The sequence below is a fragment of the Rhinoraja longicauda genome, chromosome 24 (genome assembly GCF_053455715.1).
Source record: "Rhinoraja longicauda isolate Sanriku21f chromosome 24, sRhiLon1.1, whole genome shotgun sequence".
NCBI lineage: Eukaryota > Metazoa > Chordata > Chondrichthyes > Rajiformes > Arhynchobatidae > Rhinoraja > Rhinoraja longicauda.
Window position 1 is genome coordinate 35,973,254 of NC_135976.1, and position 22,800 is coordinate 35,996,053.

General features: G+C 49.5%; 1 protein-coding gene across 1 annotated transcript in view; it reads left to right on the forward strand.

Moving 5' to 3' along the window:
* The first annotated feature begins 1,217 nt into the window (after positions 1–1,217).
* LOC144605358 (sushi, von Willebrand factor type A, EGF and pentraxin domain-containing protein 1-like) overlaps positions 1,218–22,800 on the forward strand; it is a 47,019-nt gene continuing 25,436 nt past the window's right edge. The window contains exons 1-13 of the mRNA XM_078420509.1: positions 1,218–1,354; positions 2,190–2,384; positions 4,389–4,485; positions 4,983–5,056; positions 6,926–7,111; positions 8,007–8,201; positions 8,969–9,065; positions 9,869–9,942; positions 12,042–12,227; positions 17,942–18,136; positions 18,902–18,998; positions 19,934–20,007; positions 22,107–22,292. Of these exons, the coding sequence (XP_078276635.1) occupies positions 1,255–1,354; positions 2,190–2,384; positions 4,389–4,485; positions 4,983–5,056; positions 6,926–7,111; positions 8,007–8,201; positions 8,969–9,065; positions 9,869–9,942; positions 12,042–12,227; positions 17,942–18,136; positions 18,902–18,998; positions 19,934–20,007; positions 22,107–22,292 (1,756 nt within the window). The 5' untranslated portion in view covers positions 1,218–1,254. The remainder of the gene's footprint in view (positions 1,355–2,189; positions 2,385–4,388; positions 4,486–4,982; positions 5,057–6,925; positions 7,112–8,006; positions 8,202–8,968; positions 9,066–9,868; positions 9,943–12,041; positions 12,228–17,941; positions 18,137–18,901; positions 18,999–19,933; positions 20,008–22,106; positions 22,293–22,800) is intronic.

Genomic DNA, 22,800 nt, shown 5'->3' on the forward strand with positions numbered 1-22,800 from the left:
CAAATTAAAACAAGTCATAGTTATTCCGCACGGAAACAGGCCCTTCAGCCCTCCTTGTTATGCTGACCAAGATGGACACCATGGCACACCTCCAGATTCAGGGACAGTTCCTTCCCAGCTGTTATCGGGCAACTGAATGGTCATCTCTCCAGCTAGAGAGAGGACCTGACCTCCCAACCAAAGATATCCAAGAAGTTGAACAAAAAAATTGTTTGTAAATATTTTATATATGAAGAAATCGCAGAGTTATGAAAACTGCCCAGTCTAGCACACAGAATCTTCCTACTAAAATGACGCTGAAAGTTACCCATGCCCTACTACGGTTTTCAGAGTCGAGTGGTCTATCTTGGTGCTCTAGTGTCTTTGCTGCCAACTACCTGTCTGAAGAACAGTCTTAACCCAAAACCACTGATTCCTTCTCTTCAGAAATGCTGCCTGTCCTGCTGAGTTACTCCAGCTTTTTATGTCCATCTCCCAACTACCTCAATGGAGACATTTGAACCATCTTTAATTGGACTTAATCTTGCACTAAACGTGCTAGGCCAGCAGCATAATCAAGGACGAGTCTCACCCCTGTCACCCCCTCTTCTCCCCTCTCCCATCAGGCAAAAGGTATATAAGTGTGAAAACACTTACCTCCAGATTCAGGGACAGTTTCTTCCCGGCTGTTATCAGGCAACTGGTCATCTCACCTGCTGTAGAGTAGTCCTGACCACCCATCTACCTCATTGGAGACCTTTGAAATATCTTCCATCGGACATTATCAAGCACTAACTATTATACCTTCTATCAAGTCCAATTTTCACGTGTTTGGCCCGCATTCTTCTAGACCTTTCCAATCCATGTACCTGACCATGGTGCGGGGACGGTGCTGGTGCGGAGAGGTGCGAGGCCGGGGGGACGTTGCAGGTGTGACAGGGGCGTTATGGGGGTGGTGCAGGGACGTTGCAGGTGTGTCAGGTGCAGGTGTGGGGATAGTGCGGGTGTGGGGGCGGTGCAGATGTGTGGGTGGTGCAGGTGTGGGGGCGGTGCAGACGTGGTGCAGGTGTGGGGGCGGTGCAGACGTGGTGCAGGTGTGGGGGCGGTGCAGACGTGGTGCAGGTGTGGGGGCGGTGCAGACGTGGTGCAGGTGTGGGGGCGGTGCAGACGTGGTGCAGGTGTGGGGGCGGTGCGGGCGGTGCTGTGACGGGGCGGGGCGAGATAAGGTGCGGGGCCGCGGCTGCGGCGCACTTGTAGCTGAGGAGCGGTCCCGGGATGTTCGGGTGGCGGGCAGTGGTCGTGGTGATCCTGACGGCGGCAACGGCAACGACAACGGCAGCACGGGCAACATCGGCACCTGCGACAACGACAGCGGGTAGGGAGGGAGTGGGGACACGGGGGGAGTGGGGACACGGGGGGGGGGGAGTGGGGACACGGGGGGGGGGGAGTGGGGACACGGGGGGGAGTGGGGACACGGGGGGGGGAGTGGGGACACGGGGGGGGGGGGGAGTGGGGACACGGGGGGGGGGGAGTGGGGACACGGGGGGGAGTGGGGACACGGGGGGGGGGGAGTGGGGACACGGGGGGGGGGGAGTGGGGACACGGGGGGGGGGGAGTGGGGACACGGGGGGGAGTGGGGACACGGGGGGGGGGAGTGGGGACACGGGGGGGGGGGGAGTGGGGACACGGGGGGGGAGGAGTGGGGACACGGGGGGGGGGGGTGGGGACACGGGGGGGGGGGAGTGGGGACACGGGGGGAGGGGAGAGTCTCGGGGGTGGAGACGGAGGTTTCCCGGAGTGAGGGAGGGGAGGGGAGGGGAGGGGAGGGGAGGGGGGAGAGAGAGAAGGGAGGGAGCCCCGCGGGAGGGTCCGGGCAGAGTGATGGGACGGGAGGGAGAGAGAGAAAAGGGTCTCAAATTAGGGGGGGGGGGGGTGGGGGGTGTGAACTGAAAACAACATTTTGGAAATGTTGTAGATGCTGGTCTTTCCCACGGCTCCAGAGTGCTGGAGTAACTCAGCGGGTCGGGCAGCATCTGTGGAGAACACGGATAGGTGACGTTTCGGGTCTGGACGCTTCAGACGAAGTTGAAGACGAGTCTCGACCAGGAACGTCACCCATTCCTTCCCTCCACAGATGCTGCCTGTCCCGCTGAGTTACTCCGGCACTTTGTGTCTATCTTTGAAAACTGACACTCTTCTCTTTTTAAAAGCGGTTGAATGTGGCAAACCGCCAGCTTTGGAAAACGGGTCGCCGAGGGATGAGTATCTTCCCCAGGACACCTTCCCTGTAGGGGCGAACGTGAGTTACAGGTGTAACCGAGGCTACACGCTGAAGCAGGGCATCTCCCCAGTGATCACCTGTAAGGCAGACTCGACCTGGTCACCGCTGGTGGTTACCTGTGAACGTGAGTGGTGCCTTATCATTTTAACTTTATCATTGGCATGTGTACTGAGGTACTGTGGAAAGCGTTGTTTTACATGCTATTCCATCAAACAGGTAAGATAAGACCACAAGAGGCATAGATTGGGTAAACGCACTTTTAGCTTTTTACACAGAAACATAGAAAATAGTTGCAGGAGTAGGCCATTTGGCCCTTTGAGCCAGCACCGCCATTCAATATGATCATGGCTGATCATCCAAAATCAGTACCCTGTTCCTGCTCTCTCCCCATATCCCTTGATTCCGTTAGCCCTAAGAGCGAAATCTAACTCTCTCTCGGAAAACATCCAGTGAATTGGCCTCCACTGCCTTCTGTGGCAGAGAATTCCACAGATTCACAACTCTCTGGGTGAAAAATGTTTTTATCTAATCTTTTACCCAGAATAGGGGACATGTTATGGGGAGCATGGATTCATGGATAGGATGGGTTTAGAGGGATATGGGCCAAATGCAGGCAGGTGGGACTCGTGTAGATGGGGCATGTTAGTCGGTGTGGACAAATTGGCCTGTTTCTGTGCTGTGTGTGTAAGGGGTTAAACATTCGACATTTCGCCATATGGGTTTTATTGCAGGGGTGTAAAAAAGGTGTAAAAGCTCCAGCTCGATTATGTTGCCAGGACATCCTGTTGCTCAGCATGGAGGCACGGTTTATGGTTGACCATCCTTTGATTATGGGCAACTGGCTTTAAGGCTTTGATGCTTAACCATCCTTTGATGGTTAAGGGGAACATTTGGTCATATCGACTGTTCTTTGGTCCTGGGAATACCGAGGACATGTAGGTCACACAGGACACGGAGGACATAGGGGTCCTGAAGGGACATAAAGATTTATAGGACATTGTAAAACTTGCCATATAAGGTAGCAACAGGAAATGTACTGGCACATGTATTTTGGGTATAAATATGTGTAATTGTTAGCATTCGGGGAGAGAGACTACACTAGCTTCCTGAGTGTTTCTAAACGCTCCGGTTTCTAGACTCTCTCCCACCTGGGTGAGTAGAATAAAGAGGTTATACGAATTCGGTTGTCTGACTATTCTGTTCATAGGGCACGAACTACAACATGTGACTCTATGTCGCTATACATAAATACAATCGTCAAACTCAAGTGCAGAAGGTAGAGCAAAGGGGAAGGTACAAATTGCAGAAAATAGTTCTCAGCATTGTGGCACACTAGTTGCAGAGACAAAGTGCAATGTCCTAAGTCCTAAGTTAGATTTTGTTCTTCGGGCTAAAGGAATCGAGGGATATGGGGAAAAAGTAGGAACGGGGTACTGGATTTGGATGATCAGCCATGATCATATTGAATGGTGGTGCAGGCTCGAAGGACTGAATGGCCTACTCCTGCACCTATTTTCTATGTTTCTATATCCAAAATGAAGGGCATTTTTCCACGCTGTATCTCTAAACTAAACATTTTGCATGGTCATATCTTGGAAGATTACTTTTTATCGTAGGTTCGTGTCAAACCTTGATTAAATATTATTGTTCAATATTTGGAGACTGTACAATATTTTGTCTCCACATTGGAGACTCTCTGACTATCTTTGATCAGACTTTACTGGATTTTATCTTGCACTAAATGTTATTCCATTTATCCTGTATCTGTCCACTGTGGACGGCTCAATTGTATTCATGTGTTGTCTTTCTGCTGACTGGTTAGCACGCAACAAAATGTTTTTCACTGTACCTCACTACACGTGACAATAAACTAAACTGAACTTGTATATTGTGTAGGAAGGAACTGCAGATGCTGGTTTGAATATATTACTTTGATTAAATATTACTACACTGGAACAACGCTTCTATTTCCATTGTTAATGTTTTGAATTTGTGGTTCTGGCACTAGGGCAACAGTGCAGTGAAAACTCCTCGTTGCATCTCACTGTACTTGCAAACTTGCAATGTAACACACACAGGGTGTTCGGCATGTTCTAACCTATGGAATTCTCCACTAATTCCTCTTTAGTAAAATCCTGTGGAAGCCCTGGAGATATCCTGAATGGACATTACAATGCAACGGGGAACAAGTTTGGAAGCACGGTTACCTTTTACTGTAACAGAGGGTGAGTGTCCATCTGCTCTGTAGTAATTGTGGGCTGCCGTATGGGTGTTTTCAAACTAACTGAAACTTCACCTATCCATGTTCTCTGGAGATGCTGCCTGACCCACTGAGTTACTCCAGCACTCTGTGAAACGTCATCGATCCATGTTCTCCACAGATGCTGCCTGACCCGCTGAGTTACTCCAGCACTCTGTGAAACGTCACCGATCCATGTTCTCCACAGATGCTGCCTGACCCGCTGAGTTACTCCAGCACTCTGTGAAACGTCACCGATCCATGTTCTCCACAGATGCTGCCTGACCCGCTGAGTTACTCCAGCACTCTGTGAAACGTCACCTATCCATGTTCTCCACATATGCTGCCTGACCCGCTGAGTTACTCCAGCATTTTCTACCCAAACGTGAATAATCTTTGATCTGCCTTTCCTGGGAACACTGCCGTTATTCTGTTGGTTGTGGGTATTTCCCGAGCTCCCTGCAAGCTGTTTCCCTTTTGCAGGTACAAGCTGGTGGGTCGGAGCACCAGGCGGTGTGAGCACGATGGATGGACTGGCCAGGTACCTACTTGTGAAGGTGAGCTGGAGTTCCTCAACGGCAGGGCAGGTGAACGCGATTCCCCTCTCTAATCCTCGCATCAAAACTGGACATGGCAGCTTCACACATTAGCTCTTTACCTCCAATGTGTAAAGCGGAGAAATGTAAACTTTGTGTTGTCCCATGGGCTGCACGGTGGTGCAGCAGGTAGAGCTGCTGCCTCACAGCACCACAAACCCAGATTCCATCCTGACTACGGGTGCTGTCTTTGACCGCAAGGGTTTCCTCTGGGTTCCCTGTTGTTCTCCCACACTGCAAAGACCTGCGGGGTTTGTAGAATAATTGGCTTTGTTCAATTGTTAAATTCATAAAATCGTTCATAGTGTTAGTGTACAGGGTGATCGCTGGTCGGCACGGACTCAGTGGGACGAAGGGCCTGTTTCCACATCTTTAAGGCCGAAAGTAAAGTCTAAAGGAATCTGGAATGGACAGGACAGGAGACAAGAGGGAATGACTGGGGTGTGAAATGTGGATGGAGTTGATGGGGATGGGGAGGCTGGTTTGTCATGTTTGTGTGATGAAATGATAAAATGAGAACCAAACATATTTGATCACCAGCTTAGGGCTGTACGGATTGTTCAATTGGGTTCCTGATCTCACCTCTGCCTTGGAATTCTACCATTACTTGGCTGAATCTCCAGGGAGAAATGTATCAGGAGATGGTTGTGAGTCAGGCTTCACAAGCAGATGAGCGTCAGTGAATTAGATTTAGAATTAGTGGAATTCTCTGTCACAGAAGGCAATGGAGGCCAATTCACTGGATGTTTTCAAGAGAGTTAGATATAGCTCTTCGGGCTAAAAAAGGATATGGGGAGAAAGCAGGAATGGGACACTGATTCTGGATGATCAGCCATGATCATAATGAATGGTGGTGCTGGCTCGTAGGGCTGAATGGCCTATTCCTGCACCTATTTTCTATGTTTCTAAAATGGAGATGAGATGGGTGGTGAACCTGTGGAATGGTAGCTGTGGATGCCAGGTCATTGGGTATTTTTAAACTGGAATTGATAGGTTCTTAATTAGTAAGGATGTCATAGATTATGGGGAGAAGGCAGGAGAATCGGGGTTGAGAGGGAAAAATAGATTACTTACGTACTGCCCTCCTGGCACGTAGGGCAACAACGAAGGTTCTCCACTCCTGTCTGTTCTGGGCTAGTTTCTGGACGCTACCCCAGGTCAATTCCATAGTTCCTTTCGGCTTTCACCATTGACATTCATCCTAGCGCCTGTCGATAGCCCTGGAGGTCCGTCATGCCCAGTAGTGTTGATTCCTTCAGTTGTTGTTTCCGTAACATATTGGTTTTACGAGGTGGGGTTGTTTGCCTTGTGCTCAACCCCCCCAAACTGGAGGACCAGTGGATCGCTCTTTGTCTCGTCTCTACCCTTCGACCTGTCCAGCATTGGAAACCGTAACAGAAGATGAATCTCCTGCCGGCATAGCTCTAGGGGTCACTGAGACACACAAGATCCCCGACCACGACTAGAGGAGGAAAAATAGATTAGTCATGATTGAATGGTGGAGTAGACTCAATGGGCCCTGTGACCTCATTCTGCTGCTATGCCTCATTGTCTTATGGTCTTGATTCATCTTGAAGTGGGGATTCTGAATGTCCAGGTGTTGCCAATGATCCCATTGCAACTCGAGAGCTTATTTGCACGTGAAGAGTTTTGTGTCCGAGTCTAAAATTTGGTCTGTCTCTGATCAGCTCATGTGTGTGAATGTCAGCCTCTCTAGCAAATGGCAGATTGGTCAGTATATTAAAGAGTACACCGCGTCTGTCCATGTTGTTCTCTGCGGCGTGTCTGTGTTTAACGTTGCGATCTCTGACTGTGTTTAACTTTCCCCAGTTGTGAAATGCCCAGACCCTGCGGCCATCAGGAACGGCACTGTTTCTGGCCTCGGTAACAGTGAGTTCTGGGAATATGGCATGACGGCGGTGTATTCCTGTCTACCTGGGCACACACTGACCGGGCCGGCGGAGGTGAGCTGTACGGCGGAGGGACGCTGGAGCGCAACGCCCCCTTCGTGCAAAGGTACTTGACGTCACACTCACTGTCACTCCATAAATACTCATCTCTGGCCACTGGACAAGGGGCCACAGTGGTTCCCCTGGTGACCAGCTCTCCTTGCCAACGGTAGTCAGTGACAGAAGTAACGATACCTAATGTGGCCGCACATTGGAGATGCTGCAACTGTGTTGTGTTCTCACTCTACCCTGCTCCACTCTCCCCATCCACCACCCATCTCTCTCGCTTCCCCCCCCTCCCCGCCCCCCCTAGTCCCTATCCCCAGCCAAAGCCTCTACTTCCTGTGACTTCCTGAGGCCATTCAGCATCACCTCCCTCCCCTTCTTCCACCTAGACCGTCCACCTGTGAATGTGAGGGGTTGGAGACGGGTCACTGGGTCACCCCCTCCAGGAGAGGCCAACATTGTCCCTTTTTCCGGGCAGTCCCGTGGCCCAGGGTCTGTCTATCCCAGAACCAAAGACCAAGGAGGTGCCAAGTGAAGGTGGTCTATGTTGATACGAAGTTGGGACTGTCGGGTTGACTGGGTGGGGGCACCTCCCCTGTGGATGGGGGGGGGGAAGGTGTCTAAATTAGGGCTAACTCAACATGGGGGGAGGGGTCTCAACCATGGGGAAGGAGTGTCAACCTCAAATAAGTTCAAACTACATAGACTATTATTGTTTTTTGTGGGTGTGTGTGTACATGTATTTGAGTGTGTGTGTGTAGATAGAGAGATAGAGATACATGAAACTTTTTTTCTTGTTTACCGTACACTATCCATATTGCGCTGTGCTGCATCAAGTAAGAATATCATTGTTCTATCTGGGACACATGACAATAAAACACTCGGTTCAAGACTGAGGGGAGAGGGGTCTCGACTGTGGGTTGCAATGAAAACTAACTTTCTTCTCTTTTTAAAAGCGGTTGAATGTGGCAAACCGCCAGCTTTGGAAAACGGGTCGCCGAGGGATGAGTATCTTTCCAATGACACCTTCCCTGTAGGAGCGAAGGTGATTTACAGGTGTAACCGAGGCTACACGCTGCAGCAGGGCATCTCCCCAGTGATCACCTGTAAGGCAGACTCGACCTGGTCACCGCTGGTGGTTACCTGTGAACGTGAGTGGTGCCCCCCTCGTCCTTCAACAATGTCTCGTGGTCTGGACACCCAAGGCAGGGCGGGTTTGGGGGGGGGGGGGGGGTTATTGGGGTCACAAGGGGAGGGGTGGGTCACGGGCAGGGTCTCCATGCTTTAGTTTAGACGTACAGCATGGAAACAGACCTTTTGGCCCTCCGAGTCTACGTTGGCCATCGATCACCTGTTTCCACGAGTTCAATGTTTTCCCACTTTCGCATCCACTCCCAACACATACAGACGGCCGATTAACCTACAAACCTGCACATCTATGATGATGTGGGAGGAAATCGGAGCACCTGAGAAAACCCATGCAGGTTACAGGGAGAACGTGCAAACTCCACACAGACAGCACCCGACGTCGGGATCGAACCCGTGTCTTGGGTGCTGTGAGGCAGTGGCTCTACCCGCTGTGCCACTGTGTTCCACTCATTTTGTTTTCAATAGAAAGTTAGGTTAAGCTCTTAGGGCTAATGGAATCAAGGGATATGGGGAGAAAGCAAGAACAGGGTACTGATTCTGGATGACCAGCCATGATCATATTGAATGGCGGTGCTGGCTGGAAGGGCCGAATTGTCTACTCCTGCACCTATTTTATTTTTGTATGTTAATGTCTTGAATTTGTGTCTGGAACTGAGGCAACAGTGCAGTGAAAACTCCTTGTTGCAAGTTTGCAAGTACAGTGAGATGCAATGTAACACATGTTCGGCATGTTCTAACCAATTGGAATTCTCCACTAATTCCTCTTTAGTAAAATCCTGTGGAAGCCCTGGAGATATCCAGAATGGACATTACACTGCAACGGGGAACAAGTTTGGAAGCACGGTTACCTTTTACTGTAACACAGGGTGAGTGTCCATCTGTTCTGTAGTAACTGTGCAGGAAGGAACTGCAGATGCTGGGGTCTCCCAGTGGGTCAGGGTACACTTCTGGAGAGAGGGAATGCATGACGTCTCGGGTTGAGACCCTTCTTTGAACAGAGTGTCAGAAAACAAGAAACAAAAGGGAACGAAGATCAGGTAAAATATAGAATAGATCATTTGTCCCCTTCCTCTAGTTAATAATCTACATTTGCCATCTCTGGAGAACATGCTTCGAGATACCACATGGAAACAGGCCCTTTGGCCCACATCCATGCCAACTAGCAATCACCTGCACACGAGTTCTGTCGTAGGCAATTAGGACAATTTACAGAAGCCAACTAACCTATAATTCTGCACGTCTTTGGAACATGGGAGGAACTGGACCTGAGAACCCCCACTAAGGCAGAGATAGATCGATCCTTGATTAGTACAGGTGTCGGGAATTATGGGAAGTAGGCGGGAGAATGGGGTTAGGAGGGAGAGATAGATCAGCCATAATTGAATGGAGTACACTTAATGGGCCGAATGGCCTAATTCTGCCCCTTTCACTTATGAAAAGTCACCTATCCATGTTCTCCAGAGAGGTCTGACCTGCTGAGTTACTCCAGCACTCTGTGAAACATCATCTATCCATGTTCTCCACAGATGCTGCCTGACCCGCTGAGTTACTCCAGCATTCTCTACCCAAATGTGAATAATCTTTGATCTGCCTTTCCTGGGAACACTGCCGTTATTCTGTTGGTTGTGGGTATTTCCCGAGCTCCCTGCAAGCTGTTTCCCTTTTGCAGGTACAAGCTGGTGGGTCGGAGCACCAGGCGGTGTGAGCACGATGGATGGACTGGCCAGGTACCTACTTGTGAAGGTGAGCTGGAGTTCCTCAACGGCAGGGCAGGTGAACGCGATTCCCCTCTCTAATCCTCGCATCAAAACTGGAAGCGGCAGCTTCACACATTAGCTCTTTACCTCCCGAGTCTGGTGGTGTGCATTTAAAAACTTTTGTATCTTCTGACCAATGGGAAAGGAGAGAAGGAATGTCCAGGGTGTGAGTGGTCCTTGATTATGTGTAGAAGGAACTGAAGATGCTGGTTTAAACAGAAGAGAGACACAAAAAGCTGGAGTAACTCAGCGGGACAGGCAGCATCTCTGGAAAGAAGGAATGGGCGACGATTCTGGTCGAGACCCTTCTTCAGACTAAATTATGTTGGCTGCTCTCCTGGATGGAGTGGGAGGGGAGGCAGGGTTGGGCTGTGTGATGCATTAATATCTCCCTGGTGCCAATCCCATTGCAACTTGGGGACATGAAAGAGTTTAGTTTAGAGATACAGCGCGGAAACAGGCCCATCGGCCCACTGAGTCCGCACCGACTAGCGATCCCTGCACACTAACACTATCCTACACACACTTTGGACAATTTGCATTTATACCAAGCCGATTAACCTACAAACCTGAATGTCTTTGGAATGTGGGAGGAAACCAGAACACCCGGAGAAACCCATGCAGGTCATGGGGAGAGCGTACAAACACTGTACAGACAGCCCCCATAGTCAGGATCAAACCCGGGTCCCTGGCACAGGAAGCTCTGTAAGGCAGCAACTCTATGGCTGTGCTGCCCTTCTGTGAGAAAGCCTGAAGTTTGGATCTGTGAATTGACCATCTTGGATCAAACAGATGACACCAAAATGGTTGGGGTCACAAGGCTGTCAATGTATTCAGCAGGATACAGATCAGCTGCAGAAATGGGAAGAGAAATAGCAGATGGAGTTTAATCTGTGAAAGTGTGAAGTGGGAGTTGCACTTTGGGAGGTCGAATGTAAGGGGATAATATACGATTAATGATATGGCTCTTCACAGCATTGTTGTGTAGGTCGTGGAGTCCAAGTCCACAGCTTGCTGAAAGTCACAACACAAGTGATAGTCAAGAGTCCAGGGTGTTTTACAATAGACAATAGGTGCAGGAGGAGGCCATTCGGCCCTTCGAGCCAGCACCACCATTCAATGTGATCATGGCTGATCATTCTCAATCAGTACCCCGTTCCTGCCTTCTCCTCATACCCCCTGACTCCGCTATCCTTAAGAGCTCTATCCAGCTCTCTCTTGAATGCATTCAGAGAATTGGCCTCCACTGCCTTCTGAGGCAGAGAATCCCACAGATTCACAACTCTCTGACTGAAAAAGTTTTTCCTCATCTCAGTTCTAAGAAAAAGTTTTTCCTCATCTCAGTTCTAAGAAAAAATGTATTGTCGTATGTCACAGATAAAATGACATTCTTATTTGCAGAGTGGCAAAGAAAACATGGTTTGCTTTCTTCATTAGTCGGGGCATTGAGTACAAGAGTATGAAGTCATGATGCAGCTTTATAGAACTTTGGTCAGGCTGCATTTGGAGTGTTACGTGCAGTTCTGGTCACCCCATTACAGGAAGGATGTGGTGATTTTGGGGAGGGTACAGTGGAAGTTAACCAGAATGATACGTGGATTAGAGGTATCAATCTGATACTTGGATTGTTTTCCATGGGGAGATCTGATAGAAATTTACAAAATTATGAGATGCAGTGATAAGACAGTGAGAACCATGTACCACCCTAGAAATATCAAATACTAGAGGACATAGCTTTAAGGTGAGAGGGGAATGTTTAAGGCAATGTGTTTTTACACAGAGGGTGGTGGTGGGGGCAGATACGATAGTTGTATTTAAGAGGTTTTTGGATAGGCACATGGATATGCAGGGAATGGAGGGATATGGTTCACGTGCAGGCGGGTAAGAGTTGAGCTTGGCATCATGTTGGACTGGGACATTGTGGGCCGAAGGGCCTGTTCCTATGCTGTACTGTCCTGCCTTCTCAACAACCTGTGGCAATCTAGTCAGCATCTTAAAGAACACACCGCGTCTGTCCATTCTGCCGCATGCTGCTTGTCTTTGTGTTTAACGTTGCGATCTCTGACTGTGTTTAACTTTCCCCAGTTGTGACATGCCCAGACCCTGCGGCCATCAGTAACGGCACTGTTTCTGGCCTCGGTAACAGTGAGTTCTGGGAATATGGCATGACAGCGCTGTATTCCTGTCTACCTGGGCACACACTGACCGGGCCGGCGGAGGTGATCTGTACGGCGGAGGGACGCTGGAGCGCAACGCCCCCTTCGTGCAAAGGTACTTGACGTCACACTCAGTCACTCCATAAACACTCATCTCTGGCCACTGGACAAGGGGCCACAGTGGTTCCCCTGGTGACCAGCTCTCCTTGCCAATGGTAGTCAGTGACAGAAGTAACGATACCTAGTGTGGCCGCACATTGGAGATGCTGCAACTGTGTTGTGTTCTCGTTGGTGCTCACTCTTTCCCCGCTCCCCTCCCCCCCCACTACTCTCCCAGCTCCCCCCCCCACTACTCTCCCCGCTCCCCTCCCCCCCCACTACTCTTCCCCCCCCACTACTCTTCCCCCCCCCCCCCCCCACTACTCTTCCCCCCCCCCCCCCCACTACTCTCCCGGCTCCCCCCCCCACTACTCTCCTGGCTCCCCCCCCACTACTCCCCCGCTACTCTCCCGGCTTCCCTCCACCACTTCTCTCCCGGCTCCCCCCATCCCGGCGTCCGAGACCTGGGTTCGATCCTGACCACAGGTGCTGTGTGTACAGAGTTTGTATGTTCTCCCCGTGATCACATGGGTTTTCTCTGGGTGTATTTGTTTTCTCCCACACTCCAAAGATGTGCAGTTTTGTAGATTAATTCAGCTTCTGTAAATTGTGACTAGTATGTAAGATAGTGCTAGTGTAAGGGCATTGCTGGTCGGCACAGACTCGGTGGGCCAAAGATCCATTTGGATCTATCTAACCCAACTAAAACTAAGCATTCTTGTAAACCTCCGCAGCATGCTCTTCAAATCGATCCTTCATTTTGATCCTTGTGATTGAAACTGTTCGACCTTGCCAACATTAACACTTCTCTGTAAATGTACCCTATGTTCTTGCTTGCAGACTAGGTGTGGCTTGGACTTTGTTTCTATATTGTTGTCACCTGTGCCAAGGTATCATGAAAAGATATGCGTGCTATCCAGGCCAATCATGCCCTGCATGAGTAAAATCAGAGCTATGCACTTGTAAAACAGGTAGTGCAAAGAGAGAAATACCAGGGTTAGGAAATAGTATTAAAATCTTTATAACATTAGTTCACACATTCTTCTCGGAGCAGAATTAGGCCATTTGGCCTAGCAAGTCTACTCTGCCATTCAATCGTGGCTGATCTATCTTTCCCTCCTAACCCCATTCTTCTGCTTTTTCCCCATATCCCGACACCCGTACTAATCAAGAATCTGTCAATCTCTGTGTTAAAAATATCCAAAGACTTGGCTTCCACTGCCGTCTGTGGCAATGAATTTGACAGATTAACCACCCCTCCGGCTAAAGAAATCCCTCCTCATCTCCTTTCTAAAGATACGTGCTTTAATTCTGAGGCTGTGCCCTCTGGTCCTTGAATCTTCCAGTCACAGAAGTCTGAGGTCTGCAATGAGGCAACTTGGAATGAGGTATCGTTCTAGCCTGAATTACCTGTTTCATCCTGTAGCCAAAAACCAAAGTGCTTCCCTCCCTAACATCTTGCCGGCCTTGGAGATCTGTGACCAGACAAGGCCGTCTGCTCAACCTTGGTATCTTGGAGCTCTGCAGACACAAAGTCTATGTCTTCCTCCTGTGTCTCGTGTTCTCGACCTATTCTCTCATCTCGTTTTCCCAGTCTTGTTACCCCAGACTTCACGAGACCAATTCCTATGGTGAGATTTGTATGTTTTCGAGCAGTCTTGATTTCTGCTCCCTCAATCACATGACCAGTCTTTGCAGCATCTGCTGGCGTTGTCACCATGATGGTTTACAAAGCAAAAAGAACACTTGTGTTCATCTTCCCTGTAATTCCCAACATCATTGACTGCTGCTCTAACCTGGTTCACAGGCGATTGATTCCTTTGGATGAAAATGTAAATGGGTGGTTTAGTAAGTTTGTAGACAACACAAAGAGTAGGCAGAGATGTGGACAAGAAGAAAGTTGTCAACAAATTCAGCAGGATATAGACCAGTTGGACACTTGTGCAGAGAAATAACAGGTCGAGTCAAGAGTGTGAAGTGTTGCACTTTGGGAGGCCCAATGCAAGGGCAAATGTGCAGTAAACGGTAGGACACAGGAGCTTGAGGTGAAGTCCATGACTCCTGGCAAGTGGCAACACAAGTAGATAGAATGGTAAAGGAAGCACATTGCATGCTTGGCTTCATTGGTTGGGGCATTGAGTATAATGGTCAGGAAGTCATGTTGCAAGTGTGTAAACCATTGGTCAGGCTGCATTGGGAGCATTGTATACACTTCTGGTAGCTCCTTTGCGGGCAAGATATGGAGGCTTTGGGGACGGTGCAGAGGTGGTTTGCCAGGGTGTTGAGTGGATTAGAGGACGGTGGGTATTTTGAGAGGTTGGACAGATTCAGATTGTTTTCTCTGGATCATTGGAGACAATAGACAATAGGTGCAGGAGGAGGCCATTCGGACCTTCGAGCCAGCACCGCCATTCAATGTGATCATGGCTGATCATTCTCAAACAGTACCCCGTTCCTGCCTTCTCCCCATACCCCCTGACTCCGCTATCCTTAAGAGCTCTATCCAGCTCTCAAATGCGTTCAGAGAATTGGCCTCCACTGCCTTCTGAGGCAGAGAGTTCCACAGATTCACAACTCTGACTGAAAAAGTTTTTCCTCATCTCATTTCTAAATGGCCTATCCCTTATTCGTAAACTGTGGCCCCTTGTTCTGGACTCCCCCAACATTGGGAACATGTTTCCTGCCTCTAACGTGTCCAACCCCTTAATAATCTTATACGTTTCGATAAGATCTCTTCTCATCCTAAATTCCAGTGTATACAAGCCTAGTCGCTCCAGTCTTTCAATATACGACAGTCCCGCCATTCCGGGAATTAAACTGGTAAACCTACGCTGCACGCCCTCAATAGCAACCTAGTATATTAACGGTGGCATCCAATTCTCCTTCCCAATTGCCTGCCTTGTTTTTGTTTCATGTAACTCAAGCCCCAGGTCTCATTCCCTTTAAATAATTTTGATTTTTCATTCTTCCAAAGAGGATGATCTTGTATATTTTCTCACATGGAGATTAGTGGGGAAAATTAGAGCACATGGTATTGGAGGTAGGGTACTGACATGGATAGAAAATTGGTTGACAGACAGAAAGCAAAGAGTGGGGATAAATGGATCCCTTTCAGAATGGCAGGCAGTAATTAGTGGGGTACCGCAAGGCTCGGTGCTGGGACCGCAGCTATTTACAATATACATTAATCTATAGAACATTGACGCTGAGGTCAACAACAGGATTGCCAAGGCCAGCGCTGCCTTTGGGCAACTCCGTGAGAATGTTTGGGAGCGGAGAGGACTCAGCCTTACCACCAAGCTGAAGGTCTACCGTGCAGTGGTACTCACCACTCTTCTCTATGCCAGTGAGACCTGGACTGTCTACAGCAGACATGCCAAACAGCTCAACCACTTTCACTTGAGCTGCCTACGTAGACTCCTTCACATCAGGTGGCAGGACAAAATTCCCGACACTGAGGTCTTGGAACGGGCCAGAATCCCCAGTGTCCACACCCTCCTACGGAAAGCCCAAGCCAGATGGGCAGGCCATGTCGTCAGAATGCCCGAGAGTCGACTGCCAAAACAGCTTTTGTATGGAGAACTGTCAGGGCAAGCGCTCAGTAGGAGGACAGAAGAAACGGTTTAAGGACTGCCTCAAAGTGTCCCTCAAAGACTTGGACATCAACCTCAGCACTTGGGAGTCTCTTGCTCTGGACCGTCCAACCTGGCGTAGCAAGCTCACCACAGGAGCCCGTGCAGCAGAGAACAGAGGCCCAGAGGAAACGCACCACGCGCAAGGCCCGGGCTACCTCCACTTCCACTGCAGCACCCATCCACTTGTGTCCTACGTGTGGGCGTGCCTTCATGGCCCGGATTAGCCTCACCAGTCACTTCCGGACCCACAGTCACCAATCGTCCAACTGAAAGTGAAGTCATGGTCATCTTCGAACCCGAAGGACGAACAACAACAACACATTAATGACTTGGATGAAGGAATTTAAAGTACCATTAGCAAATTTGCAGATGATACAAAGGTAGGGTGAATTGTGAGGAAGATGCTATGAAGTTGCAGGGTGACTTGGACAGGTTGTGTGAGTGGGCGGATCCATGGCAGATGCAGTTTAATGTGGAAAAGTGTGAGGTTATCCACTTTGGTGGTAAGAATAGGAAGGCAGAGTATTATCTGAATGGTGTCAAGTTAGGAACAGGGGACATACAACGAGATCTGGGTGTCCTAGTGCATCTGTCACTGAAAGGAAGCATGCAGGTACAGCAGGCAATGAAGAAAGCCAATGGAATGTTGGCCTTCATAACAAGGGGAGTTGAGTATAGGAGCAAAGAGGGCCTTCTGCAGTTGTACAGGGCCCTAGTGAGACCGCACCTGGAGTACTGTGTGCAGTTTTTGTCTCCAAATTTGAGGAAGGATATTCTTGCTATTGAGGGCGTGCAGTGTAGGTTTACTAGGTTAATTCCCGGAATGGCGGGACTGTCATATGTTGAAAGACTGGAGCGACTAGGCTTGTATACACTGGAATTTAGAAGGATGAGATGAGATCTTATCGAAACGTATAAGATTATTAAGGGGTTAGAAACATAGAAAATAGGTGCAGGAGTAGGGCATTCGGCCCTTCGAGCCTGCACCGCCATTCAATATGATCATGGCTGATCATCCAACTCAGTATCCTGTACTTGTCTTCTCTCCATACCCCCTGATCCCTTTAGCCACAAGGGCCCCATCTAACTCCCTCTTAAATATAGCCAATGAACTGGCCTCAACTACCCTCTGTGGCAGAGAATTCCACAGATTCACCACTCTCTATGTGAAAAAAACCTTTCTCATCTCGGTCCTAAAGGTACTTGACGTCACACTCAGTCACTCCATAAATACTCATCTCTGGCCACTGGACAAGGGGCCACAGTGGTTCCCCTGGTGACCAGCTCTCCTTGCCAACGGTAGTCAGTGACAGAAGTAACGATACCTAATGTGGCCGCACATTGGAGATGCTGCAACTGTGTTGTGTTCTCACTCTACCCTGCTCCACTCTCCCCATCCACCACCCTCCTCTCTCGCTTCCCTCCTCCCCACCCCCCCCTAGTCCCTAATCCCAGCCAAAGCCTCTACTTCCTCAGTGACTTCCTGAGGCCATTCAGCATCACCTCCCTCCCTTTCTTCCACCTAGACCGTCCACCTGTGAATGTGAGGTGTTGGAGACGGGTCACTGGGTCACCCCCTCCAGGAGAGGCCAACATTGTCCCTTTTTCCGGGCAGTCCCGTGGCCCAGGGTCTGTCTATCCCAGAACCAAAGACCAAGGAGGTGCCAAGTGAAGGTGGTCTTTGTTGATACGAAGTTGGGACTGTCGGGTTGACTGGGTGGGGGCACCTCCCGTGTGGATGGGGGGGGGGGGAAGATGTCTAAATTAGGGCTAACTCAACATGGGGGGAGGGGTCTCAACCATGGGGAAGGAGTGTCAACCTCAAATAAGTTCAAACTACATAGACTATTATTGTTTTTTGTGGGTGTGTGTGTACATGTATTTGAGTGTGTGTGTGTAGATAGAGAGATAGAGATACATGAAACTTTTTTTCTTGTTTACCGTACACTATCCATATTGCGCTGTGCTGCATCAAGTAAGAATATCATTGTTCTATCTGGGACACATGACAATAAAACACTCGGTTCAAGACTGAGGGGAGAGGGGTCTCGACTGTGGGTTGCAATGAAAACTAACTTTCTTCTCTTTTTAAAAGCGGTTGAATGTGGCAAACCGCCAGCTTTGGAAAACGGGTCGCCGAGGGATGAGTATCTTTCCAATGACACCTTCCCTGTAGGAGCGAAGGTGATTTACAGGTGTAACCGAGGCTACACGCTGCAGCAGGGCATCTCCCCAGTGATCACCTGTAAGGCAGACTCGACCTGGTCACCGCTGGTGGTTACCTGTGAACGTGAGTGGTGCCCCCCTCGTCCTTCAACAATGTCTCGTGGTCTGGACACCCAAGGCAGGGCGGGTTTGGGGGGGGGGGGGGTTATTGGGGTCACAAGGGGAGGGGTGGGTCACGGGCAGGGTCTCCATGCTTTAGTTTAGACGTACAGCATGGAAACAGACCCTTTGGCCCTCCGAGTCTACGTTGGCCATCGATCACCTGTTTCCACGAGTTCAATGTTTTCCCACTTTCGCATCCACTCCCAACACATACAGACGGCCGATTAACCTACAAACCTGCACATCTATGATGATGTGGGAGGAAATCGGAGCACCTGAGAAAACCCATGCAGGTTACAGGGAGAACGTGCAAACTCCACACAGACAGCACCCGACGTCGGGATCGAACCCGTGTCTTGGGTGCTGTGAGGCAGTGGCTCTACCCGCTGTGCCACTGTGTTCCACTCATTTTGTTTTCAATAGAAAGTTAGGTTTAGCTCTTAGGGCTAATGGAATCAAGGGATATGGGGAGAAAGCAAGAACAGGGTACTGATTCTGGATGACCAGCCATGATCATATTGAATGGCGGTGCTGGCTGGAAGGGCCGAATTGTCTACTCCTGCACCTATTTTATTTTTGTATGTTAATGTCTTGAATTTGTGTCTGGAACTGAGGCAACAGTGCAGTGAAAACTCCTTGTTGCAAGTTTGCAAGTACAGTGAGATGCAATGTAACACATGTTCGGCATGTTCTAACCAATTGGAATTCTCCACTAATTCCTCTTTAGTAAAATCCTGTGGAAGCCCTGGAGATATCCAGAATGGACATTACACTGCAACGGGGAACAAGTTTGGAAGCACGGTTACCTTTTACTGTAACACAGGGTGAGTGTCCATCTGTTCTGTAGTAACTGTGCAGGAAGGAACTGCAGATGCTGGGGTCACTCAGTGGGTCAGGGTACACTTCTAGAGAGAGGGAATGCATGACGTCTCGGGTTGAGACCCTTCTTTGAACAGAGTGTCAGAAAACAAGAAACAAAAGGGAACGAAGATCAGGTAAAATATAGAATAGATCATTTGTCCCCTTCCTCTAGTTAATAATCTACATTTGCCATCTCTGGAGAACATGCTTCGAGATACCACATGGAAACAGGCCCTTTGGCCCACATCCATGCCAACTAGCAATCACCTGCACACGAGTTCTGTCGTAGGCAATTAGGACAATTTACAGAAGCCAACTAACCTATAATTCTGCACGTCTTTGGAACATGGGAGGAACTGGACCTGAGAACCCCCACTAAGGCAGAGATAGATCGATCCTTGATTAGTACAGGTGTCGGGAATTATGGGAAGTAGGCGGGAGAATGGGGTTAGGAGGGAGAGATAGATCAGCCATAATTGAATGGAGTACACTTAATGGGCCGAATGGCCTAATTCTGCCCCTTTCACTTATGAAAAGTCACCTATCCATGTTCTCCAGAGAGGTCTGACCTGCTGAGTTACTCCAGCACTCTGTGAAACGTCACCTATCCATGTTCTCCACAGATGCTGCCTGACCCGCTGAGTTACTCCAGCACTCTGTGAAACATCATCTATCCATGTTCTCCACAGATGCTGCCTGACCCGCTGAGTTACTCCAGCACTCTGTGAAACATCACCTATCCATGTTCTCCACAGATGCTGCCTGACCCGCTGAGTTACTCCAGCATTTTCTACCCAAATGTGAATAATCTTTGATCTGCCTTTCCTGGGAACACTGCCGTTATTCTGTTGGTTGTGGGTATTTCCCGAGCTCCCTGCAAGCTGTTTCCCTTTTGCAGGTACAAGCTGGTGGGTCGGAGCACCAGGCGGTGTGAGCACGATGGATGGACTGGCCAGGTACCTACTTGTGAAGGTGAGCTGGAGTTCCTCAACGGCAGGGCAGGTGAACGCGATTCCCCTCTCTAATCCTCGCATCAAAACTGGAAGCGGCAGCTTCACACATTAGCTCTTTACCTCCCGAGTCTGGTGGTGTGCATTTAAAAACTTTTGTATCTTCTGACCAATGGGAAAGGAGAGAAGGAATGTCCAGGGTGTGAGTGGTCCTTGATTATGTGTAGAAGGAACTGAAGATGCTGGTTTAAACAGAAGAGAGACACAAAAAGCTGGAGTAACTCAGCGGGACAGGCAGCATCTCTGGAAAGAAGGAATGGGCGACGATTCTGGTCGAGACCCTTCTTCAGACTAAATTATGTTGGCTGCTCTCCTGGATGGAGTGGGAGGGGAGGCAGGGTTGGGCTGTGTGATGCATTAATATCTCCCTGGTGCCAATCCCATTGCAACTTGGGGACATGAAAGAGTTTAGTTTAGAGATACAGCGCGGAAACAGGCCCATCGGCCCACTGAGTCCGCACCGACTAGCGATCCCTGCACACTAACACTATCCTACACACACTTTGGACAATTTGCATTTATACCAAGCCGATTAACCTACAAACCTGAATGTCTTTGGAGTGTGGGAGGAAACCAGAACACCCGGAGAAACCCATGCAGGTCATGGGGAGAGCGTACAAACACTGTACAGACAGCCCCCATAGTCAGGATCAAACCCGGGTCCCTGGCACAGGAAGCTCTGTAAGGCAGCAACTCTATGGCTGTGCTGCCCTTCTGTGAGAAAGCCTGAAGTTTGGATCTGTGAATTGACCATCTTGGATCAAACAGATGACACCAAAATGGTTGGGGTCACAAGGCTGTCAATGTATTCAGCAGGATACAGATCAGCTGCAGAAATGGGAAGAGAAATAGCAGATGGAGTTTAATCTGTGAAAGTGTGAAGTGGGAGTTGCACTTTGGGAGGTCGAATGTAAGGGGATAATATACGATTAATGATATGGCTCTTCACAGCATTGTTGTGTAGGTCGTGGAGTCCAAGTCCACAGCTTGCTGAAAGTCACAACACAAGTGATAGTCAAGAGTCCAGGGTGTTTTACAATAGACAATAGGTGCAGGAGGAGGCCATTCGGCCCTTCGAGCCAGCACCACCATTCAATGTGATCATGGCTGATCATTCTCAATCAGTACCCCGTTCCTGCCTTCTCCTCATACCCCCTGACTCCGCTATCCTTAAGAGCTCTATCCAGCTCTCTCTTGAATGCATTCAGAGAATTGGCCTCCACTGCCTTCTGAGGCAGAGAATCCCACAGATTCACAACTCTCTGACTGAAAAAGTTTTTCCTCATCTCAGTTCTAAGAAAAAGTTTTTCCTCATCTCAGTTCTAAGAAAAAATGTATTGTCGTATGTCACAGATAAAATGACATTCTTATTTGCAGAGTGGCAAAGAAAACATGGTTTGCTTTCTTCATTAGTCGGGGCATTGAGTACAAGAGTATGAAGTCATGATGCAGCTTTATAGAACTTTGGTCAGGCTGCATTTGGAGTGTTACGTGCAGTTCTGGTCACCCCATTACAGGAAGGATGTGGTGATTTTGGGGAGGGTACAGTGGAAGTTAACCAGAATGATACGTGGATTAGAGGTATCAATCTGATACTTGGATTGTTTTCCATGGGGAGATCTGATAGAAATTTACAAAATTATGAGATGCAGTGATAAGACAGTGAGAACCATGTACCACCCTAGAAATATCAAATACTAGAGGACATAGCTTTAAGGTGAGAGGGGAATGTTTAAGGCAATGTGTTTTTACACAGAGGGTGGTGGTGGGGGCAGATACGATAGTTGTATTTAAGAGGTTTTTGGATAGGCACATGGATATGCAGGGAATGGAGGGATATGGTTCACGTGCAGGCGGGTAAGAGTTGAGCTTGGTATCGTGTTGGACTGGGACATTGTGGGCCGAAGGGCCTGTTCCTATGCTGTACTGTCCTGCCTTCTCAACAACCTGTGGCAATCTAGTCAGCATCTTAAAGAACACACCGCGTCTGTCCATTCTGCCGCATGCTGCTTGTCTTTGTGTTTAACGTTGCGATCTCTGACTGTGTTTAACTTTCCCCAGTTGTGACATGCCCAGACCCTGCGGCCATCAGTAACGGCACTGTTTCTGGCCTCGGTAACAGTGAGTTCTGGGAATATGGCATGACAGCGCTGTATTCCTGTCTACCTGGGCACACACTGACCGGGCCGGCGGAGGTGATCTGTACGGCGGAGGGACGCTGGAGCGCAACGCCCCCTTCGTGCAAAGGTACTTGACGTCACACTCAGTCACTCCATAAACACTCATCTCTGGCCACTGGACAAGGGGCCACAGTGGTTCCCCTGGTGACCAGCTCTCCTTGCCAACGGTAGTCAGTGACAGAAGTAACGATACCTAGTGTGGCCGCACATTGGAGATGCTGCAACTGTGTTGTGTTCTCGTTGGTGCTCACTCTTTCCCCGCTCCCCTCCCCCCCCACTACTCTCCCCGCTCCCCTCCCCCCCCACTACTCTTCCCCCCCCCCCCCCACTACTCTTCCCCCCCCCCCCCCCACTACTCTCCCGGCTCCCCCCCCCACTACTCTCCTGGCTCCCCCCCCACTACTCCCCCGCTACTCTCCCGGCTTCCCTCCACCACTTCTCTCCCGGCTCCCCCCATCCCGGCGTCCGAGACCTGGGTTCGATCCTGACCACAGGTGCTGTGTGTACAGAGTTTGTATGTTCTCCCCGTGATCACATGGGTTTTCTCTGGGTGTATTTGTTTTCTCCCACACTCC